Source organism: Curcuma longa, chromosome 10, assembly GCF_044706935.1.
Source record: "Curcuma longa cultivar G26 ecotype Majalengka, Jawa Barat chromosome 10, ITB_CL_G26_1.1, whole genome shotgun sequence".
Classification (NCBI taxonomy): domain Eukaryota; kingdom Viridiplantae; phylum Streptophyta; class Magnoliopsida; order Zingiberales; family Zingiberaceae; genus Curcuma; species Curcuma longa.
Genome location: NC_133870.1, coordinates 1,800,533 through 1,820,085, shown reverse-complemented (window position 1 = coordinate 1,820,085; position 19,553 = coordinate 1,800,533). Strand labels below are relative to the sequence as shown.

The following is a 19,553-nucleotide window of genomic DNA, read 5'->3' as shown; positions in this document are numbered from 1 at the left end:
CTTAAGGGATGATTCACATAAAACTATATTGAGCTGCACAGTACCGATCGATGTGAGTCTAGTTGACTAGTCAGGTAGGTGGGAGAACAGGAGTCCGGTTTGACCCTCGTCGAGTTTTCTGAACCATGCACCGTGTTTACATCTGTTGAAGTCGGTAAATAATGGGTTAAGGATATGCTAATCTGCAGGATATCGTACGGCGGAAATGGCTGGTGACGTGTCGTAGCTATTAACGAGGCATCATTATCGAAAAGGGTGCGCGGAGAGATTCGAAGGGACAGCAGCTTCATTAATGAAAACGTGCGTGGAAGTATTCGAAGGGACAGCGGTATGGTTGGCAACTCCTTCTCGAACGACGCGCTAATCAGACGATTATTCCCCGCCCCTGCGTTTTCATCTTTCTCTGCGTCTTCTTGCGAGCGACTATACATAGGGGCCTAACCTTCGATGACATTCCCATGAACTGCTTCTCTTAGTTCTCTGCGCCCTCCAAAACTGCCGCTTCTCGTGGTGAGGGCCATGGAGAGTGACAACGGGGCAGCTCCGAGCGACGCGGGATCCACCACCCATCCAGATCCTCAAGAGACGGAACTATTCCAGGTGCTGCGCCTGAGAGCGAGCGTAGCAGAGGAACGGGCCCGACGAGCGGAGGAGGTGTTGGTGCAGAAGGAGTTGGAGAACCAACAGCTTCGGGAGACCATCCGGGACATGCAGCAACGTGATAGCGCCCTGTGGGCACAGGTGGGAGGCTCCCTCTCCGAGGCTCTAGAAGACTTGGAGAAGATCTCACAGGGGGTGAAGGGGGCTTTGCGTACCGCCTACATCGGTCCTCATCTGGTCAAGAGGCATCAATAGGCAAGAAATGATGTATTTCTTTTTCCTGAACTGATGTTTGCTCTAAGATGTACTGAACCTTCTATGATGGGCAAGAAATGATGTATTTCTTTTTCCTGAACTGATGTTTGCTATAAGATGTACTGAACCTTTTATGATAAATGAATAAACGAGGTTGAGGGTTCAGACTTTGAATAACCAGGAGTATCTGTGAGTATGCGGCCATGTATGGTCAAGATTAGGGGTGCGGTAGAATAGTTTAAAAGGTGCTCGAGTTGGCCAGTGTTCGAGTCGATCAGAAGGCACAGCGGTTTTAGTGAGATGTCCGATGCATCATAATTGGGGAGAGGGTGTGGCTCGGCTCGGTCACTTGGAGAGGGTGCTCGGCTCGGTCGCTGGAGAGGGTCGCATAGGACTCGGTTTGGCCCCTTGGTCCGACGCTCGAGATATCGTGTGACCTCTTCGATCTGGTTCACTTAACCGGATCGAACATACACATCCATAACACAAGCCTCCCCACTAGAGAGGGGATCTTGACTGACTAGACTAATGTGTCATGGCGACCACGCAAGATACCTTTGGTTCTTGGGGGAGGTAACGGTACCGGGGCCTATGCGATTCAACGAGCCTACCACGCTTTGGTGCGAGGATGATGTGGCGGATCATTTCCCAATGTGGTATTAATGGGATCATGCTAGCGGGATGTCCGATGGGACAGGTGAATCGTCATCATGGCGTGGCAGATCAGTTTAGGAAACTGAACCCATCGAACGGCAGACATGCCATCCCGCTCTTTTTTCCGCCGCCTGATCGGACGGTTTCACTTCATTAGGGTATTGAATATATAGCTCAGCCCGTCGAGCGTGCGGCGGCCACGCGACTTCATCTTCTTCACTCCTGAGCTCCGTCTGATCCTCGTTTCCTTCTCCGGCAAGCCTTTCGTTTTCCTCCTTTTCGGTCCCACGTAAGTGTCGCTTTTCATCCCTCCTTTTAAGAATGTCATCTGAGAGCGCTTCTGAAACCCCCGCCGGGCCCATAGGGCCATGGTATGAGTCCCTGACATCTACCTTCCATCAGGCTACCATTCCCACTGTTAGGTTAACATACGAGATACCAGCAGACCTTAGGATCATAGCTCCCAGTCCTGACCAAAGACCGAGTTTGCCTCCGCCCGGTAGCGTAACTTTCTTCTACCGCCAACTCGAGGGTGGTCTTAGATTCCCGATTCCGGAATTCTTTACAGCCATCTCGACCTACTTCAGTATTCCCCTTAACCAGCTTGCCCCCAACTCTTTTCGCCTCCTTTGTGGGGTGGCTCTGATATTCCGTTTGTATCAGATCCCTTTACGTCCCCCTTTCTTTCATTTATTCTTCTATCCGAGAAAGAAAGAAGATGGCGTATTTTACTTCAACGCCAAGCCGGGGATCAAATTCTTGGCGAAATGCCCGTCCTCGCTCAAGGGCTGGAAGAAGAAGTTCTTCTTCGTCCACTTTCCCAGCGCCATCCCTTTCCCAGCCGAATGGCAGGGCGAGCTTCCTTCTCCACCACAGCTCCGCCTCCTTAAGATCGATCCAGAAGTTCAGGCCGCGACCGAGTTAGTGAAGGGCTTGCTATTTGATGCCCAGAAACTACTGGCCGAAGAAGGCTTGCTACATCGAGGCGGTTTAAGCCCGATTGCGGCCGAGCTGACGCGACCTTTCGGTAAGGAGCGAGAGCTTTAGTTCTGTTGTGATAACTAACTGAACGTTTTTATTTATTTGCAGCCGACATTTGGATGGACGCTTCATTGAACAAGCATTTGAAGTGGAACCGCGCCGTGCTCGGGGCATTTTTGACCCCTAGCGCTAGTGCCGGGCCTTCCACCGCGGCGACTTCTCGGGCGGACCAGCCGGCGATTGAGGCATCGGGAGCTGCTGCCTCCGAGACCCCGGAGGCCCCTATAACAACCCACTCGGCTCGGTCGGCGCCCGAGCCTCGTCAGAAACGGAGGGAGGAAGACCGCTCCCGCAAATCCTCTAAGTCCCATTCCAAGAAGAGACACCACCACCGCTCTTCAGAGGAAGAGAGAACCAAGCGCCCTAAGAAACAGGAAGCACCAAAAGGCAGCAAGTCGGCGCGGTCATCTCGTGGGGATGAGTCGACACCTCTGGGGACGGACCAACCGGCGGAGTCGGCTCAGCAAACACAGGCTGGGGGCGACGAAGAAGCCCCGTCCCAGCCTGCTGGGGTGGGTGTATTGGCCTCTCCACTTGAGTCGGAGATGCCGCAACAGGCGTCGCCCACCCTCCAGGAGGAGGTCGGGAGGACTTCTCCTCGGGACCCAGTGATAGAGGTCGATCCGACAGAAGTACCACCGGCTCCTACTGCTCAAAGACCGCCTGGATCCAGCCCCGCCGTCTCCTCGGAAGGGGGGCAAACCTCCTCCTCCCGGCGGGAATTTCGGGACATGCAACTGACACATGTGCCTGCGGACGAGCCCCTTTCGCCCGACCTGGTGCTAAGCGCTATGAATCTGATTCGGGGTGGGCTCGGTGCCGAATCTTTTGTTGGGGCCACGACCGCGGAACTTAGCTATCGCGGCAATTTTCACTTCTTCCGAGTAAGTGTTTCTTGTCTTATCTAATTAATGAACTAGGCTCACCTCTTCTCTTGTGTTCAGTCGTGGGCGGAACACCTGGAAGTACACAGCAGGCTGAACCGACTGAACCGCCAGTTTGTAGCGGTAAAAGCGGAGTTGGAGAAACTGAAAACCCAGGGTGCCGAGCTGTGCCGAGAGCGCGACGAGGCGCGAGCTGATGCCTCCAAGAATCACGAAGAAGTTGGCCGACTTCAAGCAGATCTTCGCGAGGTGCAAGGCAAGCTGGCAGCCTTGGAACGAGAGGCAGAGGCGGCCCGTGCAAAGCTGGAGAAGCAGGAGGAGGATCTTTCCCGGGATACTCGAGACCTCCACTTCTCAACAGAAGCAGCTGACAGAAGAGCAAGAGAAACGGCGACTTCTGGAAACCGACCTAGATAAAGCTCGAGCAGAGGCAGCACAAGCAAAGGCTGACTTATCTGCTTATCAAGAGGGAGAGCCGAGCCGCTTGCAGACTGCAAAGGATGCCTGGCTGCAGTCGGCAGAATATATAGACCTCTTTGAGCAGAGAGCGGCCCTGATGTTACAGCGCGGCTTCGAAGGGGCAGTGAAGCAAGTAGGCGAGGCCAAGCTATTCCCTCCAGACTTCGACCCGGACCTATTAGATATTGATAGGGTATGGAGTGAATTGCCCGAGTCGGAGAGGCGAGGTCTTCTGTAATCCAATATGTGTCACTGCTTCCATGAAATGACAACTTTTCTTTTGTGCCTACTATTTGGAGTAATTTATGCTGTGTTTTTATGTGAGCCGCCTAATGTGTGCCAGGCGGATACCTTTCAAATTGCGGCCAAGCTCAGGATTGGTTTCTTGGACATCCCCCGAACCGACTACCCTCCTAGTAAGCCTCAGTGGGGGCTTAGAGAAAAGGTTCCACCTCCTCTCGAGCCGAGCCGAGCCGAGCCGAGCGAGAGAAGGTTCTTGATCGGATCGGGAGTCGTCCCTTCCTTAAGTTGGCGATCTTTATCTCGGAAAGTTTGTCATCCGTGCTCTTATGCCGAGCGGACTCCAGTCAATCCTATGACGGCGCGCACGTGCGCAGTAAGGTCTTCTCGTTTTCCGAGGAATATCATTAATGGGGCCCTACTTTCGATGTGACTAGTGTATCGTCATAATGATGGTGCACAATCTACCTAGGGATTGGTGTCCATCCGACGGTGATAAGCGCATCCCGCCCTTTGATCTTCCTAAGGATGGAGGGTGTGGATCTACTGTTTTCGTGTATAAGAAGTCGACAAATCTGCAGTTGCGGCGCAACTGTACCATCGGCGGCGTCATCTTCTTCTTCTTCCTAGCGACTCGCCTCCTCGCATCCTTCTTTTCAGTAAGGTCTGTTTCTCCTTATTACTTTTTCTTGGGTTTAGAGTTCTTCTAAGAATGTCCTCTTCTGCGGGATCGGTTGGGGCCTCGTCGCCGTCTGAGGGAGATTGGGTATCATCTTCTTCGACGGCTGGGGAAACCTCCGCAGGTCCATCGGGCGAAGGACCTTCGTCCGATGCTGCGGAACCGTGGTATGAGGTAGAGTCTTCTACCTTGACTAAGGAATCTCGTTTAGAAATTAGGCGTCGCTTCGGCGTCCCGAAGGAATATAAGATCAAGGTTCCAAGGAGTCATCATTGTCCTGTTTCCCCTCCTTCCGGTTGCATCACCTTCTTCTTAGACCAACTGGAAGGAGGGCTTAGGTTTCCCATCCCCGAATTCTTTATAGAGGTTTCTAGGTATTTCGGGCTTCCTTTGAATCAATTAGCTCCGAACTCCTTCCGTCTATTGTGTGGGGCCTTCTTAGTTTTCCGACTGTATGGTATTTTGCCGAGCCCTCGGACGTTTCACTTCTTTTTCTTCCCTAAGATGACCGAAGAAGGCGTCTTCTACTTCACGGCCCGTGTCGGTCACAACTTCTTGGATAATTACCCGACTTCCCATAGGGGATGGAAGAGTCGGTTCTTTTTTCTTCGCCCGCCTAGTCCACTTAATCTTTTCTCGGAATGGTTGCGAGAGCTCCCGAGTCAACCTCCTCTGGGTCCCTTTAAGGAGGACTCGGTTTATCAGGAGGCATACGAAGTGTTGTTAGGCCTTCAGTATGATGTCGACCGATTAGTCGGCGAGGAGGGTCTTTTATACTGGGCCCGCCTGAGTCCAGTGCCGGCGAAATTGACTCAGCCGCTGGGTAAGGCATTTATATCTCCTCGAGATTTTGCGTTTGTCAACTTAACTGGGTTTTTGTTGTTGCAGACGAATTCTGGATGTCTTCCTCAACGAACCGATACCTTAAGTGGGACAAGACCATTCTCGTGTCTTCGAACTCTTCTTCGAGTTCGACTGCTGCGCCCGTCGCCATGGCATCAGAAGGTATCGAGCCTCGAGGGGGCGCGTCCCCCGCTTCGACTCGACCCGCCGCACAGGCCCCTTCTCGGTCCCAAGGCTTGGGACTGGCCCATTCTTCGGCTCCTGCTTTACCGAAACGCCCCTCTGCAGCGATTAACTTGGTAGAGCCCTCGCCTTCCAAGCTCCAGAAGCTGTCAGCCCCTAGCGGCTCGGGTCGAGGACCCGAGACAGCGCGAGGGAAAGCTGTCGAAGTGTCTGCGGCTGAAAACCCGCTTCCGGGGCCGGCGAGTGGAGGGGAGAGAACTTCCACCCATCCCCCTACTCTTCACGAGGCGTCCCGTACTACTGATCGGGGGGCCTCCACCTCCTCAGGAAGAAACGAGGTTGCAGGGCGTTATGGAATCGACTCGAGTTGCATTGACCATGAGCGAGGCTCCGCCGATTCCTACTCCCATGCGGGCCTCTTCAACCCCCAGGGTTATTCCACCTTCCGGCTCGGCTCCCTCCGCCTCACGACCCGTCATCGACGCAGATGCTCCTTTCCAGTGGGCCGAGGTTGCTCAAGTCATGGACCACATCAGGTCCATCCGAGGTGCGGATAGCTACTCCAGGCTATCTTTGATGGACTTGTTCAGTCGAGGCAGCTATGACCTTCATGAGGGTAAAGATGTCTATTCTTATCTCTACGCTAATCTATAAGGTCTAATGAGCATGGTTCGGTATCAGGTCTGGTCGGTGTATCTCGAGATATATCGTCGTGCGCCGGAACTCCTTCGTCATCTCCACACCTTGGAGCGACAGTCGGATGATTTAACGGCTCGAGACACCGTGCAATGGCGGGAACTAAGCGACACCCGTGCTGCGCTTGCCGCCGCCCGCCATGAAACAGCCGAGAAATGTCAAGAAGCTGATAACTGGCGTCTCCGTACTCTCACAGCCGAGACCAAGGTCGAGGCAATGGAGGAGGAGGTGCAGCGAGTTCGAACCCAACTGTCTCAGAAGGACCAAGAATTGAAGAAGGCGCAGGAGAACTCTGCTCACCTTCACGACAAAATCAAAGATCTGACAGAGACTCAACAGGCACTAGAGAGACTGCTGGAGGAGTCCAGGAATGAGTTAGCTGCCCGAAAACTCGAGGAGGTAGAGCAAGCTGAGGCGGACAAGAGCAAATGGCGAGGCTCCAAGGGATACCTCGACGAGTATAAGAAGATCTCCGCCAGGATGATGCAACGCGGCTTTGAAGGGGCTCTGAAGCAAGTATGCCAGGCAGGAGTACTTACCCCCGGCGCTTCTATGGATTTCCTGGATATAGACAAAGTGTGGGCGGAGTTGCCCGAATCGGAGAAGACGGGCAAGTGATGTAGCCGACTTGGCCGAGCTGTAATATCACTTTTGAATGTAACGATGATCTCCTTTGAATGTACTGATGACTTCTTTTGAATGTAACGATGACTTCTTTTGACTGCCTTAGTCTCCTTGGTTCTCCTCTTCTTGTTATCCCTCTTGAATTCGCGCCTTGCCTCGGAACATGAGTTGATCCCGTCCCCACGCAATTCCATTGCCGCAAGGGGAGGTTCGGGACCTGATTCCTCGATCCCGGTTATGTCCGAACCGGGAGAGGTTGAACCCTGAAGAGGGCGATTGCTGATGGAGCAGGTCCGAGACCTGAATAGAGCTCGATCCCGGTTATGTCCGAACCGGGAGAGGTTGAACCCTGAAGAGGGCAATTGCTGATGGAGCAGGTCCGAGACCTGAATAGAGCTCGATCCCGGTTATGTCCGAACCGGGAGAGGTTGAACCCTGAAGAGGGCAATTGCTGATGGAGCAGGTCCGAGACCTGAATAGAGCTCGATCCCGGTTATGTCCGAACCGGGAGAGGTTGAACCCTGAAGAGGGCAATTGCTGATGGAGCAGGTCCGAGACCTGAATAGAGCTCGATCCCGGTTATGTCCGAACCGGGAGAGGTTGAACCCTGAAGAGGGCAATTGCTGATGGAGCAGGTCCGAGACCTGAATAGAGCTCGATCCCGGCTATGTCCGAACCGAAAAGGGCGATTGAGGTTGAACCCTGAAGAGGGCAATTGCTGATGGAGCAGGTCCGAGACCTGAATAGAGCTCGATCCCGGTTATGTCTGAGAGGTTGAACCCTGAAAAGGGCGATTGCTGATGGAGCAGGTCCGAGACCTCTCGATCCCGAGTCCGAACCGGGAGAGGTTGAACCCTGAAAAGGGCGATTGCTGATGGAGCAGGTCCGAGACCTGAATATATGTCCGAACCGGGAGAGGTTGAACCCTGAAAAGGGCAATTGCTGATGGAGCAGGTCCGAGACCTGAATATAGCTCGATCCCGGCTTGAAAGCTAGGCGCGTACTAGTGTGAAAATATAAGGAAGGCGAGAAAGATGTCCTGCAAGTCTGCCCATCATATTATCAGGAACATTTACAAGGGGGATTCAAGAAATTTACAGGGATATTATCCGCTAAGTTCGGTAGGGCCGAAGGTGAGCAGCATTCCATGGCCGGACCAAGTCCTTCCCAGAAGAATCCGTCAAGTAATAGGCGCCGGAACTGGTCTTCTTGTTGATGCGGTAAGGACCCTCCCATGGCGGCTCGAGCTTGCCAACATCTCCGACGGGCTTGACTTTCTTCCATACCAGATCCCCCACTTGAAAAGACCGAGGAAGGACTCGCCTGTTGTAATTGCGGCTCATGCGCTGTCTATAGGAGGTGAGCCGAGTGGCAGCGATGTCTCGAGCTTCAGAGACCAAGTCCAGCTCCATGAGTCTTCGTCCATCGTTATTTTCATCATAAAGTCGTCGCCTATCCGACTCCGCCCCTACCTCCATCGGAACGACGGCTTCTCCTCCGTATACTAGATGGAAAGGGGTCAAGCCGGTACTTTCTCTGGGAGTGGTGCGGTATGCCCAGAGTACACAGGGCAACTCGTCCACCCAACTGCCTCCTTCATGATCCAGCTTAGTCTTTAGTCCACGCAATATTTCCCGATTGATGACCTCTGCTTGTCCGTTGGCTTGGGGATACGCTACCGAGGTGAAAGCTTGTTGGATGCCAAGTCCTTGGCACCATCCTTGCAATTTTCTTCCTTGGAACTGTCTTCCGTTGTCCGAGACAAGTCGATGCGGTATACCGTACCGGCACACAATGTTTTTCCACAAGAATTTCATCACTGCCTCCTCTGTGATCCGGGCCAGGGCTTCGGCTTCTACCCACTTGGAGAAGTAGTCGACTGCCACCAATAAAAACTTTTTCTGTTGAGGCCCTGTTGGGAAGGGCCCTACTATATCCATTCCCCACTGATCAAATGGACAAGAGGTAGTGGCCGTCTTCAGAAATTCCGTGGGGCGGTTGCTAAAAGGTTGGTACTTCTGGCAGTGCGTACAGGTGGCTACAAGTTTAGCTGAGTCCGCCTGGAGTGTCGGCCAGAAGTATCCGGCCAGGAGCACCTTTCGGGCCAACGATCGACCTCCTGGATGGTCGCCACAGCATCCTTGATGTGCTTCTCGAAGCACGTAGTTTGCGTCCTCTGGTCCGAGGCATTTGAGCAGAGGCCGTGAGAAGGATCTTCTATACAGCTGGTCTCCTATCAGGGTAAATCGGGCAGCCCTTCTCCTGAGCATGCGAGCTTGATCTGGTGCTGACGGTCCCTCTCCTCTCTGAAGGAAAGCAAGTATGGGGGTCCTCCAGTCTTCTGCTGTGACTTCCGGGATGACTTGATCTATGTGCGCCACCAAGGCTACCTGGACAATAGGACCTTCTTCGGCCCACTCAGTCAAGGAACTAGCCATTCGGGCTAGTTCATCAGCCTTGACGTTCTCGGCCCTGGGGATCTTTTGCAAAAGGACTTCCTTGAATTCAGCTTTTATTTTAGAAAAGGCCTCGGCATACCTGCGCAACCTGTCATTCTTGACTTCATAATTTCCTTCCACCTGCTGAGACACCAGCTGTGAATCGGAGAAGAGATGGACTCGGGTTGCCCCCACCCGCTTGGCGGCTTGAAGTCCTGCAAGAGCTGCTTCATATTCAGCCTCGTTATTGGAAGCCTTGAAACTGAGCCGCATGGAAAATTTGATTTCTTCTCCTGTTGGAGAAATCAGGAGGACACCGACTCCACTTCCTTGCTTATTAGAAGCCCCATCGACATATACTTTCCAAGTCTCGTCTGCCTCACCTTCATGCACTTCGGTGAGGAAGTCCGCCAATGCTTGAGCTTTAATGGCCGTGCGCGGCTGATATTGAATGTCATACTCACTAAGTTCCACAGTCCACTTGACCAGCCGTCCCGAAGCTTCGGGCTGGGTGAGCACCCGTCCCAGGTTACTGTTGGTTAACACAGTGACTGGATGAGATAAGAAGTAAGGTCGAAGCCGTCTCGCAGAAGTAACTAACATCCATGCTAGCTTCTCCAGGCTGGTGTAGCGGGTCTCGGCATTCTTCAACACCCGGCTCAAGAAATAAATAGGATGCTGCTGCTGCCCCTCGCTACGGACCAAGACGGAGCTGGCGGCTGCCTCTGTCGCTGCAAGGTACATACAGAGTGGTTCGCCTGCCGAGGGCTTGGCCAGTCGGGGCAATTGTCCCAGGTACGCCTTGAGTTCTGCAAAGGCCTGATCGCACTCAGCATTCCATTCGAACTGCTGAGCCTTTTTCAATACTTTAAAGAAGGGTAGGCTGCGCTCAGCGGACCGAGAAATGAATCGGGACAAAGAGGCAATGCGACCCATTAGACATTGAGCTTCTCTAAGATTGCGCGGGGGAGTCATCTGCGCCAAGGCTTGTATCTTATCTGGATTTGCTTCGATTCCCTTTTCGGTCACTATATATCCCAGGAACTTCCCGACCCGAACCCCAAATAAACACTTGGCAGGGTTTAGCTTGAGGCCGTACCGGCGGAGTGTGCAGCAGGTTTCCTCGATGTCAGCTATGAGGGTTCCCGCGGCAGCTGTCTTTATCAGGATGTCATCAACATATACTTCTATGTTTCTCCCCTGTTGTGCTCGGAAGACTTGATCCATGAGACGCTGGTAAGTAGCTCCAGCATTCTTAAGCCCAAACGGCATAACAGTGTAGCAAAAGGTGCCATCGGCTGTTATAAAACTAACTTTGTCTTGATCATTTACATCCAAAGGTATTTGGTGATAGCCTTGATAGGCATCCAGCATACATATATATTCGCATCCAGCCGTGGAGTCCACCAATTGATCGATTCGAGGCAGAGGATAGCAGTCTTTCGGGCATGCCTTGTTGAGGTCGCGGAAGTCTACGCAGACTCGCCATTTGTTGCCCGGCTTTGGTACTAGCACAACGTTGGACAGCCAGGTTGGGAAGTGAACCTCTCGGATGTGTCCTGCCTTCAGGAGCTTCTGTACCTCTTCCCGAATGATCTTGTTTTGTTCCGGGCCGAAGTGCCTTCTCTTCTGCTTGACGGGTCGGATGTCTGGCAGAGTGTTGAGGCGATGGACGGCTACAGAAGGAGATACTCCCGTGATGTCCTCCGGAGTCCATGCAAATACATCTTGGTTTCGGAGGAGGCAGGCAGCAAGCTCTTCCTTCATTTCCTGCGGCAAGTCGGCAGCCACCTGCACCACTGTTTCATGTCGATTCGGGCATACCTGAAGAGGCTCTTTGCCTTCTATGCTAGCGGGGATCGGGGCCTCCTGTACTGATTGAATCTCCGCTCCCCTGCACCCTCCGATTCTTCTTGGCCTCCGTGCGCACCATGTCAACATAGCACCGCCGAGACGCCAGCTGGTCTCCTTTGGCCTCCCCGACTTGGTCTCCGACCGGGAACTTCATCTTCTGGTGATAAGTAGAGACCACGGCCGAGAAAGCGCTTAGGGTTGGTCTTCCTAGAATGACATTGTAGGCCGAGGGAGCATCTACAATGACGAAGGGCACGCGCCGAGTCCTCCTTTGCGGTTCATCGCCCAGAGAGATCGCCAGCGTAATCTGGCCCAAAGGTTGCACCTCATTCCCGGTGAAGCCGAAGAGGGAGGTGGTCATGGGCTGGAGCTCGGCCATTTCTATTTGCATTTGGGAGAAAGCAGCTTTGAAGATTACGTTGACCGAGCTCCCGGTGTCCACAAAAATGCGGGCGATGTTGTAGTTGGCTATGGTTGCTTGGATCACCAAAGCATCATCATGAGGTGTCTCGACCCCCTCTAAGTCTTGCGGTCCGAACCCTATGATGGGTCCCTCCATGATTCGGCCACTGCTAACTCCGTGCACCTCGAGCTGACGGGCACGAGCCTTTCTAGCTCGGTGTGAGTCCCCATCGGTGGCACCTCCCGTGATCATAAGGATGTTGCCATGTGGAGTGTTGTTGTGACTGTCCTCGGTGACGTTGTTACGTCGAGGAGCTGGAGGCTCGTGAGGAGTCTCTCTAGGCGGGGGCGGAGCCGACCGGCGGGGAGAACGATCCCTGGCCCGGGGGGGCTGCGCAGAAGGGGGCCGACCTTCTCGAGTGTTCCGTCGAACCGGCGACCGTTGTCGTCTTGGAGCGGGAGCTCTTTGGTTGCGTTGCTCAGCAGTTCTACGCAACTCTCGAGCATATTGGTGACATTCTTCCGTGGCATGATTGGGGGATTGGTGGTAGGAACAGAAGCGAGGCAGCCATCGGCATCCGCTGGTAGCCGGTTCTGATTGGCTAGCCACCGCATGGATTGATCGGTGATGAGGCTTAGGAGCTGCCGGGGGATCCGCTTCGGGCCTCCGAAGTGGTTGGGGAGGATGTCTCTTCTCACTTCGGGGAATGGCCGGAGGGTTCCGACTAGGCCCACTTTGCTGATGCGGGTCCTCCTTACGTCGAGCTGACTGGGCTTCCTCGACATGAATGTACTTGACGGCTCGGCTCTGTAGTGCATCAAAGTTGGTAGGAGGCTTCTTGATTAGAGACCGAAAGAAGTCTCCTTCTGTCAAGCCTTGTGAGAAGGCACTCACAAGGACCTCTGAAGAGGCCGTTGCCACCTCCTGCGCCACTTGGTTGAAGCGATGTACAAATTCCTTCAACGATTCCCGAGGCCTCTGTTTGGTAGCGAACAGATCCATGGTGGTCTTGCGATATGTACGGCTGGTGGCAAAGTGCCGCAGGAAGGCCTCTCTGAAGTCGGCAAAGGAGCCGATGGAGGATGGGGGCAACTGGCTGAACCACCGGAGAGCAGATCCAGCTAATGTTGTGAGGAACACCCGACACTTGATGGCGTCGGTATACTGGTGAAGCATTGCTGCATTCTCGAACCTTCCTAGGTGGTCTTCTGGATCTGTCGATCCATTATAGTCAAGAAATTGAGGAGTCCGGAAATGCTTAGGAAGCTCCTCATCGAGGATGCGGCGCGTGAAGGGCGTTCCATTCGCTCCACTTCCTTCACCTACTTCGGGCCCCTTCCCTCGGGCCGGGTCTCGGACAGGAGCTTGGTCAGCAGCAGACTCCATGGAAGCATCATAATAATCTACCTCCGGCGGTGGTGGTCTGTAGGAGGGGCGCGCGGTGCTTCCCACCGGTGTAAACAAACGCCGGGGAGGCATGGTAGGGGCCTCCGCTGGTCTAGTATGAGCCTCCGTCGGCATAGCAGGGGCCGGAGGAGGTTGAGCTGGGGCTTCCTGCTGGTTGCGCGAGATAGCTTGTACAGCTAGAGCCACCGCGCGATCGAAGTCTTCTTGAGTCATAGTGAGGATTTGAGGTCGAGAGGGTTCATCCGTCGGCATTTCTCAAAACAGGACTGTTTAAGTTCCCACAGACGGCGCCAAAATATGTTCCTGTTGAGATCTGCACCTGGAAGCTTCGACCACCTTCTCCCACACCAAGACTGTAGAGGGGAAGACGAAGAGGAAAGCTTGAGGGTAGCACCTGCACACAAGAGAGAAGTGAGAGGGAAGGCCAGGAGGGTCCTGGCGCGACCACTCCGATGCTTAAGTCAGTAGGGGAAGGAAGGAGGTGAAACTGGGAGAAAGGAAGTAGGAAATGTGTGATCGCATACCTCTCTTCGGTGACCTACTAACCTTTTATATAGTTGGGTATTGGGGGAGTCACATCGAGGATATGACTAACGTCCCATCGCCGTTATGAATGTGTCAGAGAACAGGGCAAGGCCCATACTAATGTCCCATCATTAGTCAGCATTTAAGGGGATCCGCTACGCCACTTTATCGAAGATTCACTATGATGACATACAGGGATGTCAGGGGAACATTCATAACCTAACGATAGGGGAGTGGTCTTTTCATAGATTTAGAGTGTATTGATGACCTAGGCTGCATGCCCGAGCCGAGCAGGACTAACCGAGTAATGAAGAAGGTCTGTGGACCCAATGGGATCGAGCCACCTGACAGGCACCGATAAGAGCATTATCCGAGCCGAGTGGATGGGCCGTGCTGCGACACTCGTGTCTTGATAAGACACCGGTCCTGGGGACCCTTACTGTTGACGGAGTAGGAGGGTTCGGCTCGGCCCTTGGAGAGGGTTCGGCTCGGTCCTTGGAGAGGGTTCTCGGTCGGTCCTTGGAGAGGGTTCGGCTCGGTCCTTGGAGAGAGCTCGGCTCGGTCCTTGGGTAGGACTTGGTTTGGTCCCTTGGTCCGACATCGAAATATCGTATTTGACACTTCGACCGGACATATACATTCCACCTGGTTCGTTTAACCAGATCGGACATATACATCCATAACATGCTGGATAAATACTGTGAATGATTAATTAAGTCATTAAATAACGAACAATCTGACGTATGTGACCTCCGAAAAGATCCTATTGAAGGAAGATGAAGAGAATTTAAAATACACTTCAATGAGTGGTTATCGGTGTTGGAGAATTTCGGCAGGCTACTCCAACGCTCAAATTAGATTATGCAAAAGAGGAGATGATTTTCCAAAAAAAAAGAAAAATGAAAGAGATGGAAGAACCTGGAATAAATCTTTTTTAGAGTTTATATAGCAGTCGGGGCACCTCATACATCGACTAGAGCGACATCATTATGGGAGTATACGAAGAGATCAGATCTGACAACCGTTGATTGTTTTCGTTTCTTTTTGGCATTATGTACAGAAAGAAAAATATCTGAGAGGATCAGATCTAATAATTTTATAACCGTCCTTTTATACTTGTATTGTCGCGTGTCTCTAAAATATTCATAGTCCTGTCCATGGGCCCACGAAGGATAAAAATTCAGGGACTCATACTTGGGATATGTAATGGATTAGGGTATGGAGAATTGAGACTCGAGGTCGAGATGATATCTGAGGTCGAAGTGATATTTGAGATCGAAATGACGACTGAGACCGAGATGACGTCTAAGACCAAGATGACGTATGAGACTAGATGACCTTTGAAGTAAAGATGGAATCTAAGACCGATATGTCGTCTGAGGTAGAGATGGAGTTTGAGACCAAGATAGTATCTAAGGCTGAATGGAGTCTGGGACAAAGATGACTTCTGAGATTGAGATAGAGTCTAAAGTCAGGATGAAATTTAAGATTGAGGTGATGTCTGAAGTCGAGATAGTCTGAGACCAAGATGATATTTGAGATCGAACTGCGTTTGAAATTGAGATGACATTTGAGACTAAAATAGAATCTAAGAGAAATGACATCTGAGATCGTGAGTTTGAAATCGTGATAAAATTTGTCATTGAAATAAAGTTTAAAATTGAGATGACAGTTATCTCATCCTTTTCTTTTGCAAAAAAGATGGAATCCGTCACGGCCACATCACGATCATTTGTGATGAGGTATCGCATACGCATTAGTGCCCAAGAGCATTGCCTGACTTCGGATTCGAATCCTGGCCAGTGCTGCCGCTCTGCTGCGTCGTAAACTCAGCTATGCCTCGCCCCCGACATCAACTCCAAGGACGGTTCTTCCTTCTCCAGCGACGAGGAGCTCCACATCTGCCGTCTCCATGCCGCGCTCGGTAACAAATGGGCTCGCATCGCTGCCCAAGTGCGTAGCTCCTCAACAATCCTGTTTTATTTTCTCTCTTTTAATTATTTTTCTGGTATTGATATGGCCCTCTGCATGAATTACTAAAGCTTACATCAAGCGATGCCAGTACGCCTCCCGAGGTGCAAGCCACCGGCGGAGAATCTGACCTCCACCAGCCGCAACACAAAAGGCGCAAGGGCCAGACTTCTCCATTACGGCCGCCGCTGCCTTCTATCCTTCCTCTGGAATATCTTAATTACCCCATCGTCGCCGGCGCCTCTCAGATGACGCAACCACACGTAGCCGTTTATCCTGCGCCGGTGACGGTCGTTTCTGCTCCTCTCCCGTCGCACAACGGCCAATTCTTGGCGTCGCTCTTGCCCCTGTCATCGGACCCGAACATTGACCAGAGGAGCCTGCAACCGCAGCCGGCGGCGCCGTTTGAAACCGCAGAGGGATTTGACTTCGAGGACTTCTATCAATGTCTACCCTCCGGAGGAGCAAGCCGCCGCCGCCGCCGCTGAACCTGAACTCCACCAGAAACAACATGACAAAAGGCACAAGGGCCGGCAGACTTTTCCATTACCACCGCCGCCGCCGCCGCCTTCTACGCTTCCTCTAGAATATCTTAATTACCCCTCGTCGTCTCTCAGATGCCGCAAACACTAGTAGCCGTTTATCCTGCATCGGTGACGGCCCCTCCTCCTCCGCTCCCTGTCACGGCTTCGCTCCTGCTACTGCCATCGGACCCGAACGCTGACCAAATGAGCCTGCAGCCACCGACGTCGCCGTTTTCGTGATTTAGCTTCGAGGACATATTGGGTGCGTACCGAAAGGTGGAGGGCATCTGATCGGCCTTCTCCAGCTTGTGTGATTGGAACAGGACTGCTGAAACTTCAGTTTCAGCAATGGCTCTCGACGATCAATTTGTACAGTTTGAGCAATGACACCGTAGTAAATGCTAACCTTTTCTTAGTTTTTTTTTTCTCTTCTCAAGTATGTGCTTTAATGATGGGAGTCTAAGAATGATTCAGGAAATTTAAGATAAATTCCTTGCGATCAAGAGTTTTAAGATAGATAGATATATAGCTACTCTTTAAATTAGGGGAAAAGGAATAAAGTTTCTATAACAAATACTTTATTCATTCTTTGTACTGGTGTTAGAATGCCCTTTGTAGCCATGAAAACTTGCACTAGCTTGTACCGATGCATGTATAAAGGAAGACATGTCTCTTTATTCCAAGTTATTCTCCAATAGTTACTTCGGAAATAGCATGCCTGCTCAATTGATTCAAATTTAAAATTTAAAACCGTTCCTTGTAGATAGATATCTTAAAAGGTTATGCTCGTTGCATTTAGATCAACATCCTAAAATGATCACTCCTCCGGCATGATGTAGTGTTAAGAGATGAGAGCTCCCCGAATATAGTTGAGTTGATTACGACGAAACAGTTGTTGAAATGGGCAAAGATCGAATCTCGGTGAAACCGAGGCAATGCCCTCCTCCGTCGTGGTCAACTGCAACTTCCTGATTTATCTCATCACAGATGGTTATGGAGTCGATATTTTCAATCAAAGTTCAAAACTCACACAGTGCATGCAGGCAACGTTTGAACAATTAGTGATGCTGAAATGCCGTGTCAGAAGTCTTTCTAAATTTACTTAGTGGGTTGAATGTGGAATCGAACTGTCCATCTCAAAATTAATTAGTATAAGTTGGATACCTAATATTAAAAAATATATATACTAAAATGGTTTCAATTCATTTTGAATGATGAACACAATATACAACACTTGGCCATGGTACTAGTATCATATATAATATATACAATAGAGCAAGGGATAAATTCCTGACCGGCGGGCACATGTCCTCTGAGAAAAAAACTCCTCCCGCCCTCTAGCCACTTAGCGATCGGTTATAAGCAAACCCTGTGATTTACCTCCTTTCACATAACCTGAGGACGGATTATGAGGGGCATCTGAGGTGAATATAATCACCTTTTTACTGCAATAGTATCATATAATATAGAACCTTAGGCATATATTGTCACGCCCCGAGGAGGCCGTCCGAAAAATTTCGGCAGCATCTCCCCTGTAACTGTGACAAATTCCCTGAATACATGCATAATATACTCAGCCACAGGCGGCTGGAATAGGACTACTCGTCCAATCAATACACACAACCATAGATAATTATAAATAAGGCCCACACGGCCACACGACAGCTAACACATGCACACTAAACAAAATAATGCGACAAAAGCAACACATACTAAGCGGAAAACATCGAAATCCGAATCAACATCCGATAACAAGTATAAATTCAACACGCTACAGTCATAACAAATCCAAACTATGACGACATGTCCACGAATAGTAAATATACTAGAAACAACGACAGACCAAATGCAACTAGCAGGAAAACCCTCCAAGATGAGACAGCAGCAGTCGACCGAACTCCAAGCTCCAAGTACCTATCTGTTACCTGGGGAGAAAACAAGGTAAAACCCCAGGGTCTGGGTAGTGAGCATTAGATGCTCAGTGGGTACAGGAAATGTGCATGTAAGAAATCATAAGGAACAACAAGGATATACAGGTCTAAGTAAACATGTATAGGAGAAACAAGATAACAGTTACATGGTAGCAGGTATCAACAGAGTATCAAGAGTATCAACTAATCAACAGGGTATATCAACGGGGACGATATGGAAAGATCAACTGTGCAACAGATATAGAATCAGGTACATGTAAGCATGTATGTAATGTCATACAAGTGCAACAATCATGGCAAATAAATGCAACAATCAACATGCGTATGAATAAAGTAAACTATATAATAACCTACCAACGAATGCATGTAATATGCATCAACCATCGCAATCAAAAATAACAAGTCAAGTCACTGTCTGCAATCGTCGTCCCCAGCCATTCCTCTCGGAAATGAACATGAGGTGCACAACAGGACATACTGCGCAAACTCCAGCAACTGACCACTAAAAATAAGTGGGGAGTGGCAGTGTAGCAGGAGGGCAATGTAGCCAGTCCTGGTCGCACCCAACTGTAGTGCAACCTCTTACCCATGTGACACCACAACACGGCATCGAGTAAGTGCCAACAACATTCAACATCTACAACTACTATGGATGCATGATGATTATTCCAACATGTAATAGCTACTTTAATCAGCATGCTCAATAGGAATCAGCAGGGATCAACATAGGTCAATGTTATCATGGTTAAGATTATTCTAGCCAAGAATAGATCAGATGGATGTTATACAACAGGTAACAAGCAACGAATCAGATGAATACCAACGGAATAACTTCTACTGAAACAAAGGTATCAGCATGATATCAAATGGACCATATAAGATCAAACAACAGGTATCAACAGTGATAATCAAGGGTATCAACTAAATACTATCTATAAAGCATGGATATCAACAGGATAGATAGAAAGCAACAATACATGCACAGAAAAGGAATTCCTGTATTGACCAAGTACAGGGGTACCCACCTGATCAGATGATCGTAGACAACTAGAACCCCCAGCAATACAGGACCGCAAATAAATCAAGGTCCTGCAAAAAGAAATAAACAACATACCTAAATACAACGATAATACAATGCTTACTACAACCATACGGTATTAAATTACAGTAATAAAAATTCTATAACTTACTCCCACTCATCCAATTAACCCTAACCCATGGTTAAAGATTAACTTGCCATTATCTAATGGAATTCATAGTAATTACATCACAAGACCCCTAACTTCGTTTATATGTCATTAACCCTTCATTAGATCAGCCCCTTAATCCAACTCTTACTCAC

General features: G+C 50.6%; 1 protein-coding gene and 1 long non-coding RNA gene across 2 annotated transcripts; both read right to left on the bottom strand.

Moving 5' to 3' along the window:
* Positions 1-11,445: 11,445 nt before the first annotated feature.
* LOC141836059 (uncharacterized) lies at positions 11,446-13,512 on the bottom strand. Its single transcript, XM_074723465.1, has one exon. It carries the CDS (start codon positions 13,510-13,512, stop codon positions 11,446-11,448), a length of 2,067 nt encoding a protein of 688 aa, XP_074579566.1.
* Positions 13,513-18,008: 4,496 nt separating this feature from the next.
* Positions 18,009-19,302, bottom strand: LOC141836754 (uncharacterized). The gene is made up of 2 exons (XR_012602483.1): positions 19,237-19,302; positions 18,009-18,205 (listed from the first exon to the last, which is right to left on the bottom strand). It is a non-coding gene; the product is annotated as an uncharacterized LOC141836754 (long non-coding RNA).
* Positions 19,303-19,553: the final 251 nt, after the last annotated feature.

Coding starts and splice junctions, on each gene's coding strand:
- LOC141836059 (XM_074723465.1), bottom strand. CDS start 13,512: ATGCCGACGGATGAACCCTCTCGACCTCAAATCCTCACTATGACTCAA.